The 15,154-nt window shown below is 54.8% G+C and overlaps 1 protein-coding gene across 4 annotated transcripts in view; it reads right to left on the bottom strand.

Annotated features, from left to right (window-relative positions):
- Window positions 1-14,921, bottom strand: part of COL11A2 (collagen, type XI, alpha 2) — a 30,066-nt gene extending 15,145 nt beyond the window's left edge. Inside the window, exons 1-21 of one of the 4 annotated variants that reach the window (XM_008581813.1) lie at window positions 14,695-14,921; window positions 11,246-11,395; window positions 10,902-11,112; window positions 10,294-10,456; window positions 8,404-8,595; window positions 7,468-7,545; window positions 6,769-6,831; window positions 5,917-6,096; window positions 3,480-3,539; window positions 3,344-3,385; window positions 3,075-3,137; window positions 2,716-2,790; window positions 2,173-2,259; window positions 1,867-1,923; window positions 1,291-1,344; window positions 1,140-1,193; window positions 1,000-1,053; window positions 773-826; window positions 535-588; window positions 411-455; window positions 215-268 (exon numbers count right to left, since the gene is read on the bottom strand). In XM_008581813.1, the coding sequence (XP_008580035.1) occupies window positions 215-268; window positions 411-455; window positions 535-588; window positions 773-826; window positions 1,000-1,053; window positions 1,140-1,193; window positions 1,291-1,344; window positions 1,867-1,923; window positions 2,173-2,259; window positions 2,716-2,790; window positions 3,075-3,137; window positions 3,344-3,385; window positions 3,480-3,539; window positions 5,917-6,096; window positions 6,769-6,831; window positions 7,468-7,545; window positions 8,404-8,595; window positions 10,294-10,456; window positions 10,902-11,112; window positions 11,246-11,395; window positions 14,695-14,776 (1,872 nt within the window). In that variant the 5' untranslated portion in view covers window positions 14,777-14,921. The remainder of the gene's footprint in view (window positions 1-214; window positions 269-410; window positions 456-534; window positions 589-772; window positions 827-999; window positions 1,054-1,139; window positions 1,194-1,290; window positions 1,345-1,866; window positions 1,924-2,172; window positions 2,260-2,715; window positions 2,791-3,074; window positions 3,138-3,343; window positions 3,386-3,479; window positions 3,540-5,916; window positions 6,097-6,768; window positions 6,832-7,467; window positions 7,546-8,403; window positions 8,596-10,293; window positions 10,457-10,901; window positions 11,113-11,245; window positions 11,396-14,694) is intronic. The other 3 variants (XM_008581814.1, XM_008581815.1, XM_008581816.1) reach the window with 3 other exon arrangements.
- Window positions 14,922-15,154: the final 233 nt, after the last annotated feature.

Raw genomic sequence — 15,154 nt, forward strand, 5'->3', positions numbered from 1 at the left:
TTTCAGCTGTGTGCAGAACCCTTGGTGCTCTGCACCATACGACACCCCAAGTGCAGCTGGAGGTGAGGGCTGGGTTGGGGCCAGGGAAGGTGCCACTCACGCAGAGCATGGAGACAGTGAGGAAGGGGAGAGAGAGAGGAAGGCAGCTGGGAAGGGTGGAGAGTTGGAGAGGTTAATGGGTAAGGTCAGGGTCGGAAGTCAGGGAGCCACTTACCGGGGGTCCAGGAATGCCAGGTGGGCCTTTGGGACCAAGGAGACCTCGAGGTCCCTGCATTTGGGGTGAAGGGAGGAGACAGCATGAATGGGTGAGAGAAAAATATGTCCCTTTCATGCCCATGTCCCTCCCCTGGCTTCCCCAGACCGCCTCCCCACCACCACCACCACCCCACCCTAACCCCTTAGACACTCACCGACTCTCCAGGCAGCCCCCGAGGCCCAATCTCGCCATCATCTCCCTGGAGGAGAACATGGTGAGGCAACTTTGCCTTCTAGACCTCTCCCATACCCAGCCCCTGCCCCTGCCACAAAACTTACCCGCTCTCCATCCTCACCAGGGGGCCCAGGAAGGCCCTGGGCACCACTATCACCCTAGAAAATAGGGAAACAAGGAAGAGGGGCCTTGGAACCCCCAACACAGGCAAACACGGGCCCTCTTCAGGTACTTGGCCAGTGAGCTCCTGCTCAGCCCCCAGCCTCCTTTCCTAGCCTTGAGATCCTCCCCTCCCCTCCCCTCAGCAGATCTACCTCCCATCCTGCTCCCCAATATACTCACCCTATGTCCCTTCTCCCCAGGTAACCCTGGGAGTCCATCAAAACCTCGGTCACCCTAGGAGGAAGAGGGGCAGTCAGAGTGAAGGCCTCCAGCCCTCCCAGTAGCCCTCCTAAGTGGGAAGGGGCTGCATCCTGGGGGAACCTGGAGAACTAGGTCATGCCAGGAAAAGAATGAGCCCAGGAGGGGCTGGGAACTACAGGTGTCAGAGAGGGGCCCAAGCCTGTTACCTTCACTCCAGGTTCTCCAGGCATCCCTCGGGCTCCATCAGCACCAGCTCTGCCCTGGAGGTGCAAGGGAAGTGTCAGAGCAAGCAGGGGCGCCGTCCTCCCCACTAGACGCCCGCCCATCCCTTCCCTGGGGCACTCACCCTCCGTCCAGCCTTGCCAGGAGGGCCTGTGAGGCCCTGAGGTCCTCTGGGGCCCTGGTGAGGGGAGAGACAGGGGCAGGGTTAATGGACACAGACAGAGGGGGTCACTGGGTTGGGATCAGGTGTGGGGGGTTGTGGGGAGGGCAGCCACCTGAGGTCCTAGGTCTCCAGATTCTCCCTTCAGGCCAGGGCTCCCAGGTTGTCCCTGTGAGAGAGATGCAAGGATGACCATGTTGAAGGAGACATGCAACAGTGACCTCAAAGTCCTCCCCAAAGAAGTGAAGCAACTTCAGGCCGGCCCGTGGCTCACTCGGGAGAGTGCGGTGCTGATAACACCAAGGCCGCGGGTTCGGATCCTATATAGGGATGGCCGGTTTGCTCACTGGCTGAGCGTGGTGCTGACAACACCAAGCCAAGGGTTGAGATCCCCTTACCGGTCATCTTTAAAAAAAAAGAAGTGAAGCAACTTCAGGCCGGCCCGTGGCTCACTCGGGAGAGTGCGGTGCTGATAACACCAAGGCCGCGGGTTCGGATCCTATATAGGGATGGCCGGTTTGCTCACTGGCTGAGCGTGGTGCTGACAACACCAAGCCAAGGGTTGAGATCCCCTTACCGGTCATCTTTAAAAAAAAAGAAGTGAAGCAACTTCAATCTGGTTCTTTTCTAGAACCCTCCATACTCCCACAACAAATAAAGGATCCTCTACCCCAACACCCCACTCACTCACCAGGGGTCCAGGGCGGCCTGTGTATCCCATGGGGCCTGGGGGTCCACGGAGCGCCAGCTGGGGAAGCGGGGAGACAACAGAGATGGGGGAGAGGCAGCTGGAGAACCCCCAGCCCCAGCACACCCTCCCGATTCACCCTTCCACTCCTGACCTTCCTTCCACCGCCCTATATTCCCCCAACCTCCCACTCAGCTCCAAACCAACCCAGACCTTCCGCTGCCTCACATTCACTCCAACCTACCCTTCCAGCCCCTCCTTTCCCACCATACCCTTCCCTCTGCCACAACACTCTCCAGCCCAGCTCACCCGTGCCTGCTGCAGAATCGCCTGGGCCTGAGCCTCCTGGGCTGCCACCACAGGGCCCTTGTCACCCCCACCACTGCCAAACCGGAACTAAAGGGCAAGGAGAGAAGGCCCAAGTTCTCTTCCAGGAAACCCATGTGACCGTCCCACCCAGAGGCTTCGTCCAGCATTTCTGCCCCTTCTCAAGCAGCTCCCCTGAGTTCTGTCTGGAAAACCACTTAGAGATTTTCAGAAACTCAACTCCTGCCCTCCTCTCCCACTCTCTAGCCTCCCAAAAGACTCTCCTTTGGTTCTAGACCCCCTGAAATATAGGAGTTTCTGCCCCATCCTAGACGGTCCAAGTTTGGTTCTAGAAGACCCGTGTTTGGTTCTAGGTCACCCAATGAGGCCCGGATCCCCTGTATCCCCATCCCAAAGACTAATCCTTGTTGGGCTGATGATCTTTAGAGACTCCCATAGCGTTCCTGCCCTTCTGGTTCTTGGTGACACAACACGATTCCTCTACCCTCCCCATCAGCTCATTCCAAAGCCCAGGAAACAACTCACTGGGAGCATGAGGGATGTGCCGGGAGGGCCAGGGGCCCCATCTGATCCAGGGAGCCCAGCTCGGCCAGGGGGACCCTGGAGTGAGGAAAGCATGAGAGAGATAGGGTGACAGATAGGGGGAAGTTAGGGTCTTGGTATCATTTAAAACCCTCCTCAAAATAATAAATGTAGACTTCCCTAGATCTTTCCTAAACACCCCCTCCACCACAGGTCTGCCCTCCTTTCTGGGTGCTGGGACCCACAACACCCCCTCATTCATTAATCGGCCAGCTAACAAGAAATTGCTGAGCATGGTACCCCCCCACTGGGTACAAGCTCCCCACTTCCACCCTGTACACACACACAGGATACACTCTTACCCTCTCGCCAGGGTCTCCTACTGGGCCTGGGTTGCCCTGGATGCCAGGGGGACCAGTCAGTCCCTGGAGAACAAAAGAAGAAGGGGTCAGGTGTGGGCATTCAGAAAGGAGAGGGGCATGTGGCTGAAGGGTGGGGCTCTGGGAAGCTTTGATTGGAAGGAGTCTCTGGAGTTCTGAGGACTGCTGGGCATATGTGGGGAGGGCACAGAAGAGCATGTAGGAAGGCTCTGAAGAAAGAACAGAGGCTAACAGCTCACAACTAGACTCACCGCAGGGCCTTCTGGGCCAGGGGGCCCCTCCACAAGCATACCCTGTGGAGTCAAAGGTTAAAAGTCAAGGTTCAGCACCCTCCCCCGTCTTTCTCTTCTTTCCACTGCCCTCAGCTCAGTGACCAGTGTAACTTACAGGTTCCAGCACCGCAGGCTCTCCCTTCTCTCCCTTTAGCCCCCGGGGTCCATGGGCAGCCTGAAGGAGACACACATGTAACCCCCAGTGGGGCCTGTGAGCAGCCAGGACACCAGGATTGCCCCATCCCAACTCAAACCTGCATTCTTAGGTCCTACAAACACCTCCTGGACCCTACCTCCAAATCTCCCAGGCCTCCCCAAACCCCCTCTTCACAGGCTTCCCAAGCTAGCCAAGGAGACCTTGGCACTCCCCATCCCTAGTTCCCAGCCCCACCTCAGCAAACACAACCTCTCCATCTTCCTGAGATCCTCTTTCAGGAAGATCTCCAGACCCTTCCTGGGATTTCAAACCCCCAACCTTCCAAACCTTCTTCTGGAGGACCCCACTCTCTCACCCAAACTTCTTCTGACCCCAGATATGCTTAGAACCTTAAGAAACCACTCACTTCCTCACCTTTACCCCAACCCATTTTTTATGAATCTCTCTAAGATTGTGGGTAGATTTTTAAATGGGGATGGGGGAGAGCACAGACACATATAAGAACCTGATGAAAGCTGAGTCTTTCTCCAGAAGAGAAAAAGTATATGCTTTTATGCCCAGAATTTTACTTAGAATTTCAAGGGATTCACAAGTTTTAAAACTCTCCAGAGTTTAAGCATCCATATTCTAAGTAGATTTGGAGAGTAGTCCCCACTGATATCCCAAACTCAGGCCTTATAACTGGCTGTTAGAAAAATGTAGCTCTTGGCCTCAGTTACCCAAGCCCCAGAGCAGACCCCTAAGTCTCCCCAGCTTCTCTCCCAGCAAGGCTGTTACTCCTCTCGTCCTCATTTATACTCCAAGCCCACCACTCCCTCCCTTTTACACTTCCCTCAGATGCCTATCCCCAACTCTAGGGCCAGAACCAATATAAGGACTGGGAGAACGGGGACATTCACCACCAGCCCAGCTCTCCCAGCAAAGATCGTCAGAATGCCCTCCCTCCCTCCCTCCTAACCAGAGTGCAATGATCAGTCGCCAAACTCTCCCAAATCCCAGATCACGCCCAAATATCCAGAAAGCAGCATAAGGGAAAGGCAGCAGAGGGTCAAGGAGGGCAATATTAGAGGAGGGAGGTGCAGGACGAGGCAGGGTAGAAGAGGCAGCCATGACTGCAAGGCAGGCAAAAGACGAAGTGGAGTAGACAGGAAACATTCCTACTGACAGGGAGTGGCTAAAGACACAGGAAACAGTGAAGGGAGATGGGACAAAGGGACAAACACTTGGAAGCAAGAATGATGCCAGGGCCAAGAAAAATTAAACATGGCCAAGATAGCTAGAAAACTAACTGGACAAACAGGAAGTGGCTGGACAGACAGGAAGCAGCCAAGAAAAGAGGGTCTGGGAAGTGGACCTTCCACATCAGCATGGCTACCATGACCAAGAGAGAAAAGAAATTCACAAAACAGAAAGTGACTCCTGCAGAGGGAATTATGACAACGAAAGGCAATTCTTCCAGAAAACACAAACATCAAGGCTCAGCACACAGGAAGTAGCCGGGGTAAATATCTAGGCCCACAAACGAAACTTTATGATTTGGATGACCTGAGACACTCAGGAAGTAGCTTATTGTCAAAGGAAACTGTCACTAGACAGCATGAAAAACTTAAGTCAGAACACAAATAAATCCCTTTCAGTCCAATCTGACATAGTCACCAAGATGGATGTCATGGCTGGAGAAGACAGGAAGGGACAGACAAGAAGTGGCTTGTAGGTTAGAAAATGTGGCACAGGAAATTAGCTCATTTGTCAGCAACGTGGACAAGAAACTGTTTGGGCTAAGAAGCAATGATGGAGACAGACTAAAAACGGACACAAGGTAAGGGCTTACCGACCAAAAGTTTTATAAAATTCAGCTTGATTTACACAGGAAGTGGCCAAGAAAGACAGGAAATGGCCATAGGATTAAAAATATCCCAGGCCGGCCCGGTGGCGCACTAGGTAGAGTGCAGCGCTTGGGAGCACGGCGGCGCTCCCGCCGAGGGTTCGGATCCCAAATAGAGACCAGTCCGCTCACTGGTTGAGCGAGGTGCGGGCGCGACACCGAGGGTTGCAATCCCGTTGCCGGTCGCAGTACGGGCGCGACACCGAGGGTTGCGATCCCATTACCGGTCACGAAAAAAGACAAAAAGGAAAAATAAAAATTAAAAAATATATATATATCCCAATTGCCCTGGGCAGAAGGATCCTCAAGGAGTCGCAGGGTAAGACATTTGGTGAGGGAAGGCAAGAAATAATCTTTTCAAGCAACATATACATCTTATGTGAACAGAAAATGGCAAATCGCCAATGGGAAGTAGCTCGCAGCCAACAAACAACGATCGAAAACAACAGGAAGCCATTTTTGTAGCTCCCACTGGTGGTCAAGAACGGAAGAGGAGCTCCTCTCACTTACGGCTCCTGAGTGGGCTGTCTCCGCAGAGAGGGCAGGGCCAAGCGCCGTCTCCTCACGATAATCGTCCCCATAGCCATAGGTGTAATCGTAGGGCCCTGGTGGGGGGTCTGTGCCACCCTCCCCATATTCCTCTGCCTGGAACCTGTTGGCTGTGGGGGGGACCTGGAGATCTGTCTGCTCCTTCCCGGGAATGGGGAGGGAGAAGGGGTAGACAGGGGCATTAGGACTAAAGAGGAGGTTTTCTCTGGACCCTAGGGTGTGACAACCCCTAGCCCAAAGGATTCTGAGAGTAGTTGGGACCGGATTTTTTTCACTCCAGAAGAGCAAGGGGAGCTGTTGTATAGAAAGGGGATGGTCATCAAAGGCTGAAAATGGGAAGGGATGTCCAGAAAATGGGTCTGGTGGGAAGGAATGTTGAATAACAAGAAGGGTGGCCGGAGGGCTGGACACAGAGTGGACAGTCCACGGACATAATGACAGGCAAAGAAGTGCAAGGAACGAATGACTAAAGAGATAGACTGGGAGAAGAGAAAAGGTCACAGCGTTGGACAGAAAACAGCTCCTGGGGAAAAAAATGTGACATAGAAAGTAAGACCATTTGACACCAACATGGAGAGGAGGTTACTCCAGAATCAAAGAATAACAGAAGGAGGCCTGGACACTGAAGAAAAACGGCTGTTCTCAGCAGACCAATAGGTCTGGAGGAACCAGAAGACAGAAGACTACAAACGGATACGACAAAGAGCCCTCCGGCCAGAGGAGGGCTGGCTCATCAAGATGGCATGGGGCAAGGGGGGTGCATCACAGATTCCCATTGTCCCCAGCTGGGGCAAGGGTGGGTGGTCGAGTTACCTCCTCAGGGGGTGGCAAGGGGCTGGACTCCAGGATTTCTTCCTCTTCACCTGGGGTGGGGTACTGACCCCAAGGGGGAGGAGAGAAGAGTAGCATGGGGTGGGGAGGCAGGAGAGTGGAGGTTAGCAGAGGGGAGGCAAAGCAGCACCTGTCCCCCTGGAGAGCAGTGTCTGTCTGTGCTGGGGGATGGGGGAAATCTCAGATCTTGCAGCCCCTTTGGAGGGGGGACAGTTTGGGGAGAGTAAATCTCCAAGATCATGGAGGTTTGGGGGCAGAGATCTGGATGCCCCAGCTCTACCTGCCGGTAACCGCTGCCTCTGGTCCTTGGGGAGCCCTGGGCGGTAGGGGGAGCTGCCTGCCGAGCTGGGCGTCGGGAGGTGGGAGGCTGGCCCTGTGCTGGGCCAGAGCCTCCAGTTCGAGAGGGCCTCCGGCCTGGTGAGGGGGGCGCCTGCCAGGCCGCTGACCTCTTGGCAGGTGTGGTAGACTTTCTGGGAGGGGTCCAACGCCCCCTAGGGGAAGGGGGAGCCCTGTGGTTGGGGCTCCGAGGCTGCTGCAGCAGAGAGACATGGGAGGGGGCAGTGAGTAAGTAAACTCCTGTAATCTAAATATATGGTGTCTCTCCCTACAGATTGGGGAGGGGAGGAAGGTATCATAGGTGTTTGCAAGGGGTGCTGGGATAAAGGGGTCCCTCAAGTTTACCTGATAATCAGGGGTCGTCCCCGCAGTCATCACATCGTAATAGGGGGGCTCGTAGTCATAGTAGAGAGACTCAGTGGGCTGGGATTAGGGAAGCGGGGGTGGAAATAGGTAGGAAGGGGATGGGGCAGTTGGAGGAGGGGAGAGGTGGGGAGTGGGAAATAAGGAGATGGTGTGGGAGTTGGGAAATAGAGAGTTGAGGATCAGGGGAGAGACGGAGAGAAGTGGGAAAGCGGGAATGGGTCCCACATGTGGGACAGAAACAGACATGATTAAGAGATTGACCCTCCAATCTCCAGACCACTGACCCAGATTATATCTGTCACCCTAAGCATCCAGACCCCCCAACCCAGTCTCTCACCTTCCCACCACCACACCCCTAATCCTGCACCTCCATGTGCAGAGGGGGCCGGAAACTGGGCTCCCACCCACACACTTTCACAGACCCACAACTCCCTTGGGATTCCCTCTAACACTGGTCCTTCCCCATTTCTCCTCCGTGGTGGGACCATCTGAACTTCTTTCTCCCTGTTTCTGTCTCCTGCACTCTGCTCTCCCACCTACCTCCCCAAGTCTCACCCCTCCCCCACTCTCTCCCAATCTCTTAATTCAAGGAAGGGATGGGAAACCCAAGCATGAAGTTTCAGGAAGACTGGCAGAGGAGGAGACACAAGCAGGGACACAGCTCCCAGCCACAAATTCTTCATAACGACTCTTTTTATTTTTAAATGAAAATAAAAAGTTTGATGAATGGGTACTAGGAGGAGGGGGGTAATGGGAATAGGGAGGTAGGGTTGGGGAGGACAACTAGGGAGGGCAGAATAGGGGCCCAAAATGGGATGCAGAGCTCTGGAACATTGCAAGAATCCCCTGGGGAGATGTCTGGGTGTCTTCCCTCCTGGAGTGTGCTGTGGCTGGGAGTTCACCCAGCTCCCTCACCTGTCGCTGGGGTTCCTGGTTTTGTGGCCTGTGAAGTCTTGACGGTTGCTGCTTTGGAGATCTCTGGACTCTGTGAGACTGTTGGTTCTGAGGCCTCTCCTTCTGGCCCCCTTCACATTCCAGCTCCTTCTGTTCACAGGATTCATAGGCAGCTTGGACCCCCGGAACAATGACAAGCTCCTGGACATCACCCTGCAAAGACATGAGGAAGGAAGACCAATGGAGAGAGGCACAGAGAGATTCAGAGAGAACAGAGGGAGTAGTCTGAGCTGAAAGGTAGGAAGCCAATCCTAGGTAAAACTGTATAACGGGAGCAGGTCATTGTCAGCATCCTTTGTGCACAGCCCTTTTCAGCTTTCAAAAGATTTCATGGGACATTCATCATAACTGGGAAAGTTAGTACAGCAAGGATCTTTTTTATTTTTTATTTTTTCTGTCCTTTTTGAGACCGGCCGCACCGCGCTCAGCCAGTGAGCACTGTGAGCACACCTGGTCATCCCCATATAGGATCCGAACCCACGGCAGGAGCGCCGCTGCACTCCCAGCACCGCACTCTCCAGAGTGCACCACGGGCTCGGCCCCAGCTAGGATCTTTATGCCTATTTTTCAGATACATTCCATTCAGAAAAGCTCAAAGGGGCAATGACTGGCCTAAGGTCATTCAGAGTGCCAGAATCAGGACTAGAATCCACACCTTCCAACTTCAAGTTCCACACACTTTGCCTACCCCCTACCCCTTGTGGTAATGCGCAAGCCTTTTCACAGTGGCTTCTGGAGACAGTGGCCTAGTCTTAGTTGCCTTGGCCTTCCAATGGCACTGATAATGAAAATTCTCAAGACCTCTAGAAATGGGAGAGGAGGAACCCACTTCTGAATTCCAATGACATTTATTTGTGCCCACACATAGTGCTCACTACACCCTGCCTTGTGCTGAAGTTTGGGGATATTGTCTCATCTACAGAGCCAAACTGGGAGCTCCTTGGAATGATAGAGACCTTATATTATTATTCTGTGTTCCCCTTGGTCAGCAGGTATCCAAAAAATGTTGATTGGCTGGGTTGGTGAATGGACGGATGGATGAGTGGATAGATGGGTAGATGAGTGAATGGGGGCTCAAATGCATGACTGATTGGGAATGTCAATTGGGAGTAGGCGAATGGGAGGTACAGAGTAGATGGAAGCAGATTGGTGGGTAGGTAGATGAATGGAATATTCATTTATTCCATTCATGTGGATGAATAAATGGTTGCATGAGGAGTGGGTGGGTGAGGAGACAGGTGGGTGAACATATTGAAGGAAGGAGTGGTTGAGTTGGTGGAAGGATCACTGGGTTGATGGGGTTGGGGAGTGGGTGGATAAGCAAACAGATGCACAAATGGGTTGAAGAGGATGGATGGATGGAAGGATATACGGATAGATGGGTGGTTCGAAGAGGGGAGTGGTTGAGCAGGGGAAGGATAGGCAGGTGGGTGGAAACAAACCTAAATGCATGAGTAGGTGGGTAAGTGTGTGAAGGACAGGTGGGTGGGTGGATGGGTGAGTGGGTGGTGGAAACATGTATGTGTGCATGGCTGGGTTGGGTGGTGAGTAGGCAAATAGGTGAGCAAGTGAATGGATGGGTGGGTGAATAGAGCGGTTAAGGGACCACTGGGTGGGTGGACTGATGAAGACTGAATGACAGAATAAGTGGCTGTGGACAGTCTGCTATATAAGCAGGAATCTAGTTCTCTGATGGAGAAAATTAGCCCTAACGATAGAAAATGGGAATAAAAATTCATGAGAGGAAAAATTAATGCCTAGGGAACAAAAAGATGGAGTACTGGGGCCAGAAGGGAGTGGGCACAAGATATAGTACCAGAAATCACCCCTTTTTCTGCTTGCTCAGATTACCTCAAAGACTTCTTCATCCAGTATACGGGCACCGAAGATTATCACTCCACGGGTGTCCAACACTGGACGAGCACTTCGGGGGAGGGGCCGGGTGACTCGCTTCTTGCAGTCAACAATGAGAGTGACAGATTGGCCCTTTACAGCCACAGCCACATGGTGCCACCTGGTCATGAGGGGAGAGGTTCAAGTGACTGACTGACTGAAGGGGGGGAAGTCAACAGGGTTGGGGGCAGGTGATGGAAGAGTTGAAGCCAATGATCATAATAGCAATAATCACAATAACTACCGCTTACTGAGTGCTTGCAATGCACCAGGCAATCATTTTCTCATTTGCCTGTCATGATTCTATTGTCTCTATTTTACAGACATAGAAATCAAGGCTTAAAAAACAAGTAACTTACACAAGGTACAGGCTAGTGCTACATGCACAGCAAGGACACAAACACTAAAGCCCAAACTCTGGCTAGGAGTGAGTGAAGTTTGGGCAGTGGTGGGTTTAGTGTGACCAAAAAGGTCAGCAGGGTTTCCTAGTTTAAGGGAATGGGGGTTCTGGGGCACTTTTTCCTAGAAGTGTGGGCTGGGCAGAGCAGAGGAGCAAGGTGACTCACTTGCCATCTGCTAGGCTGAGGCCTCGGAAGACCGGCTGAGCCGGGGGTCGAGGCCGTCCGGTCTGGTCCTCATACAGGAAACTGACAGGCCGGCCAAGCTCCAGGCCCAGCTGTCGGACACCCTGGGCACTGTAGAGAGTCAGGAGGGGAGCTTGGAGACCAGGGCGGGTCCGCACAACAGTCAGCAGAGAGAAATCTTTGGGAAAGCCTCCTGGTACCCGAGAGAGATACACAGATGGAGTGAGAGGAAGAGAGAGTCATGACCCCTTCCCTCCTGGTGTCTGATCCCAGACCCCACCCTATCACCTCCCCCAGCCCTCCCTAACCCACCATGTTACCCATACCTGGGAAGAGCTGGCGGGTGGGTGCGCTGAGCTGGGCAGGTCGTGATACTCGGAAGGCCACATCAGCTGGACAGATGCCTCTTGCCCTCCGGACACCATCAGGGAGGGAGTAGAACCTCAGGGCCCGGAGCACATCCACAGGCGGTGCACCTGGGAGAGTACACGAAGATCAGGGGAAGGACATTCCCTCAGGAGGGACTAAATAGGGGACATTTGGGATCTAGAACTCAGCTTCCTAGGGCTCAAACTTTCTGGAAGGCAGTGAGTTTGCTCCTGAACAGGGCCTGAATGGGTGGGAAGTGCAAGGTCACCTGGCAGGGAAGGGCAGCAGTGGCCCCGTGCTCCCCTCCATATCCACTCCCGCCCCTCCGTCCCAGCACCTGTCTCTCTTACTCTATCCCTATCTCTGCCTTTCAGCCTATAAATCTGACTCCCTCTATTCTCTCTTAATATGTCTCTTCTCCCTCCATCTGTCTCCCCTTCTCTATCTCACTCTGTCTCTCTTACTCTCTTTGTCTCTGCATCTGTTGGTCTTTCTGTCTCCTTATCTCTTCTGTCTTTCTCCATTTCCCTCACATTCAATCCAACTTTTTCTTCCCCTGCCTTTCTCCCTCTCTCACTCTCTTTCCATATCTCTCAGTCTCTGGGTCTCTGGCATCTGTCCCATCCCCAGCACAAACAACATCTGGGCAATCAATCATCCTGGGCACAGGAGGTGCAGGGGGGCCACGAGGGAGAGAGCAGAGAAGCAGCTCCATAGGAGGGGGCTTTGAGCTGCTACAGATCCCAGGTTGGGGGTTGGAAGGGGGCAACTCCAACCATGCTGATGAAGGAGATACAAGAAAGAGCTGTCCCATGAACCTGTGCCCCCTGGCTTGGGAGATGGGCTGGTGGTGGGGTGTGAGGGGGGAGCAAGGAGGGGAGCCTGAAGCTGCCACGCAGAGCCGGAGCAGGTCCAGGGCCCCGAGCCACACATCTGTGGATCCCATCAGAGTCCTTGCCCAAAACCCGGGCAAACTCTCCACACCTGGAACCTTGATCCTGCCCCAGCACCCCCACCATCCGGGATCCAGAGATTCAAAACCCAGGCCGCCAGCCCTGTCTACCTAGGACTTAGCTTCCTAGGGCCCAAACTTCCTGGAAAACAAAGGTCACCTCTCTCACGCTTGTTCCCCAATACACACACTCCTCAAACCATCAGCTCCAGATTGGAAAAATCCCAAAGAAAGATCCAGCAAAACTTTCATAGAAGTGTGAGGCAGCACAGAGGCCAGAGCAACCAGGAGAGCAGAGCTGGGTGGGGTGAGTGAGGTGGGGCAGGCAGGCAGAGAAAAGGCCCTTTGAGTCCAGGAGCCGGGAAACCACGGTCTTGCCCCCCCCCCCAACCCCTGCCCAAGACTGGGACTCAATGACCTATACCCTAAGATTCTCTTTTCGGGAACGCCAATATATCTTCCTTAGCCCGTTCCTTTTCTAGGACCTAAATGTTTGGTCAGAGCCCCCCGTCCCCTCCCCCTTGGGGTCCCAGAGCCCCCTTTCAGCAGAGTCCTGGGCGGGACTTAGGGTACAGTGGGAGGGGGTGGGCGGGCCTGGGGGTCGCCATCCCCATCCCCACCCGTAATCAGGTCTCCATAATTACTTCTCTAGCCCTGCCCCATGTAATTACAGGGCCGGCCTGGGGGGGTATTTATAGCGAAGGCTATAGATAGCGACCTGCTGGTTGGGGTGGGGTGGGGTGGGGGGAGCGAGGGGATTCTACCGCGAGCGGAGGGAGCCGGCTTGGTGGCTGAGAGAGGCCAGAGGCTGGGACAGACCGACAAACACATGCTAAACAGGTCCAAGGAGACGAAGATGGGGGACGAGGAGGGAGTCCGAGAGCCCAGGTGCCAAGGGACCCAGTGGTGAGATGAGGGACAGTCGACGTTGGTTGGAAGGGTCCGGGGAAATGGGGTCACTCAGGGACATGGGCCGCCTGAGGAGGCCGCGGCGCTCGGCGCCCCGCGCGCCCCCACGGCAGCTCCGCAAACACCAACACACAAGGGCCGCTTTGAGAGATGAAGGGTGAGTGAGACAGAGACACAGAGACTCACAGAGACCCCAGGCCAACGAGACCCCAGAGGCCTCCATCCTCCACCAAACCCCAGGAGAGTACAATTCGATCCTGTAGACACCTACCCGCAGGTCTGCCCACCATCTTCCCACTTCAAGCCACTTACCTGCCCCCACTGTCTCCTGGCCTCATTTGCCCCACAGGCTCTCCACTGGCAGCCCCATCACCCTTTATCACTCTACCTGTGCCCCCCAAATGCCCTACTCCCTAATCTTAGGAATCCCACAGTAACCCATTTTCCTCTACCCACTCACCCCCAAATAAGAGACAGGCATCTTGGCCATCCCCCTGCCTCTATGTCAGTCGGTCCCTTTTCCCCCTTAGAAAGACTCCTAGAGTCTACAGACCCTATAAGCTTCAGTTTCCTGTCCCTGCACCTCATACTCCTCACATCTTGGAAGTTCTTCCTTCTGTAATCTAATCTAAACCTTTCACGCTGCCATTCTGACCATTTTCTCTCCAGGACACAGAAGATAAATCAACCACCAGTGCTCCCAGGAGTTGGGGGCTTGCTCGAGCCTGTCCATGACTCAGTGCTTCCAGCCCTCTCCTCCCTAACATCAAATCCCCTTTTCTAGGAGCCAGGACTTGTGGGTCCTGGGAAAAATTAGGAAAAGATTTGGGTTGTGGACACCAGGGTACCCGGGGAGCCCGGCTGGCCAGAGGGGGAGGGGCCAGGCAGGAATGCAAAGAGTTGGCTCCGGTCTCAGACACCTGATCCCAGCCTGTCCGGCGGCCGTCCGTTGGCAGCTGGCCCTAGTGCTCCCCAGAGCCAGCCGCGTGGCAGCATCGAGGGTACAGAGAGGGGGAGGGGGACCCTGTTGGGGAGGCCAATGGGATAGATAGTCAAGGCACCCCTTCTTTCTTTGTTTACTAGGCTCTGCTCTGAATCACAGATGCTCAACCCGCATCCCAGAGATATACATAGAAAGCCCAGAAGAGGGACAGAACACCCTTCATCCATCAACACTGGCATCTATAACCCCCACACCAGCAATACCTGGACCAGGCTGGCCCTGACCATCTTCAGCTCTTCCTAAGGACCCAAGACAAGCATCCAGCCCCAGTCACTGTCTAGAAAGTAGTCCTTCACCTTCACCTTTCATCCTTACCTGTCCGTCTTCCCTCCCCTTCTCCCCTCCCCCCACCTCAAGGAGGGAGAGATCCCTAACCTGGCTCCAAGAACCCAGGTGTCTTGCCCTCCAGCCTGGACCTTGAAGCCCCAAATCCCCTTCTTAGAGTCGGCAGCTCCTGCCCCGGGCATCAGATTTTCCCCTCCCCGAGGATATTCAGAGCTCCAAGCAGACACCGACGACCCAGGCGTCAGCACTTCTCTTACCTGCCCAGCCTGGGGCCGCACTCAGCCCCAGCACCAGAGGTAGGAGCAGGAGAAGGCGATGGCAGCGACTGCATCCCTCCATAGCTGGGCCACTAGCGCCGGGTCCCAAGGACCCAGGGTCAGCCGGAGGCGCTAGACGCCCGGAGGCTGACAGGAGACAGCGAGCAGGCTATAAGCCTCGGACCCCGGGGTTCCGGGGAGGGCAGAGGCTGTCGGGCAGCGACAGCTTTCAGCGGCCCGGATCCATGCAGAGAGGCGCCGTCGGGGCTCCGGAGCTGCTCCCTCCTCGGTGGCTGCCGCTCCTGTGTGTCCCCGGCCACCCCAGAGGACTAGAGCCCCCACCCCGCCCCCGCCCCCTGCCCGGTCCACGCCTCCAGTTGCCCGCCCACAGCCACCGAGGGGAAACCCCACCCTCGATCTCCACCTGGTGGGGGGGCGGGGACCCCTTCTCCCCCCCCCC

The sequence above is a fragment of the Galeopterus variegatus genome, unplaced genomic scaffold (genome assembly GCF_000696425.1).
Source record: "Galeopterus variegatus unplaced genomic scaffold, G_variegatus-3.0.2 Scaffold2472, whole genome shotgun sequence".
Taxonomy (NCBI): Eukaryota; Metazoa; Chordata; class Mammalia; order Dermoptera; family Cynocephalidae; genus Galeopterus; species Galeopterus variegatus.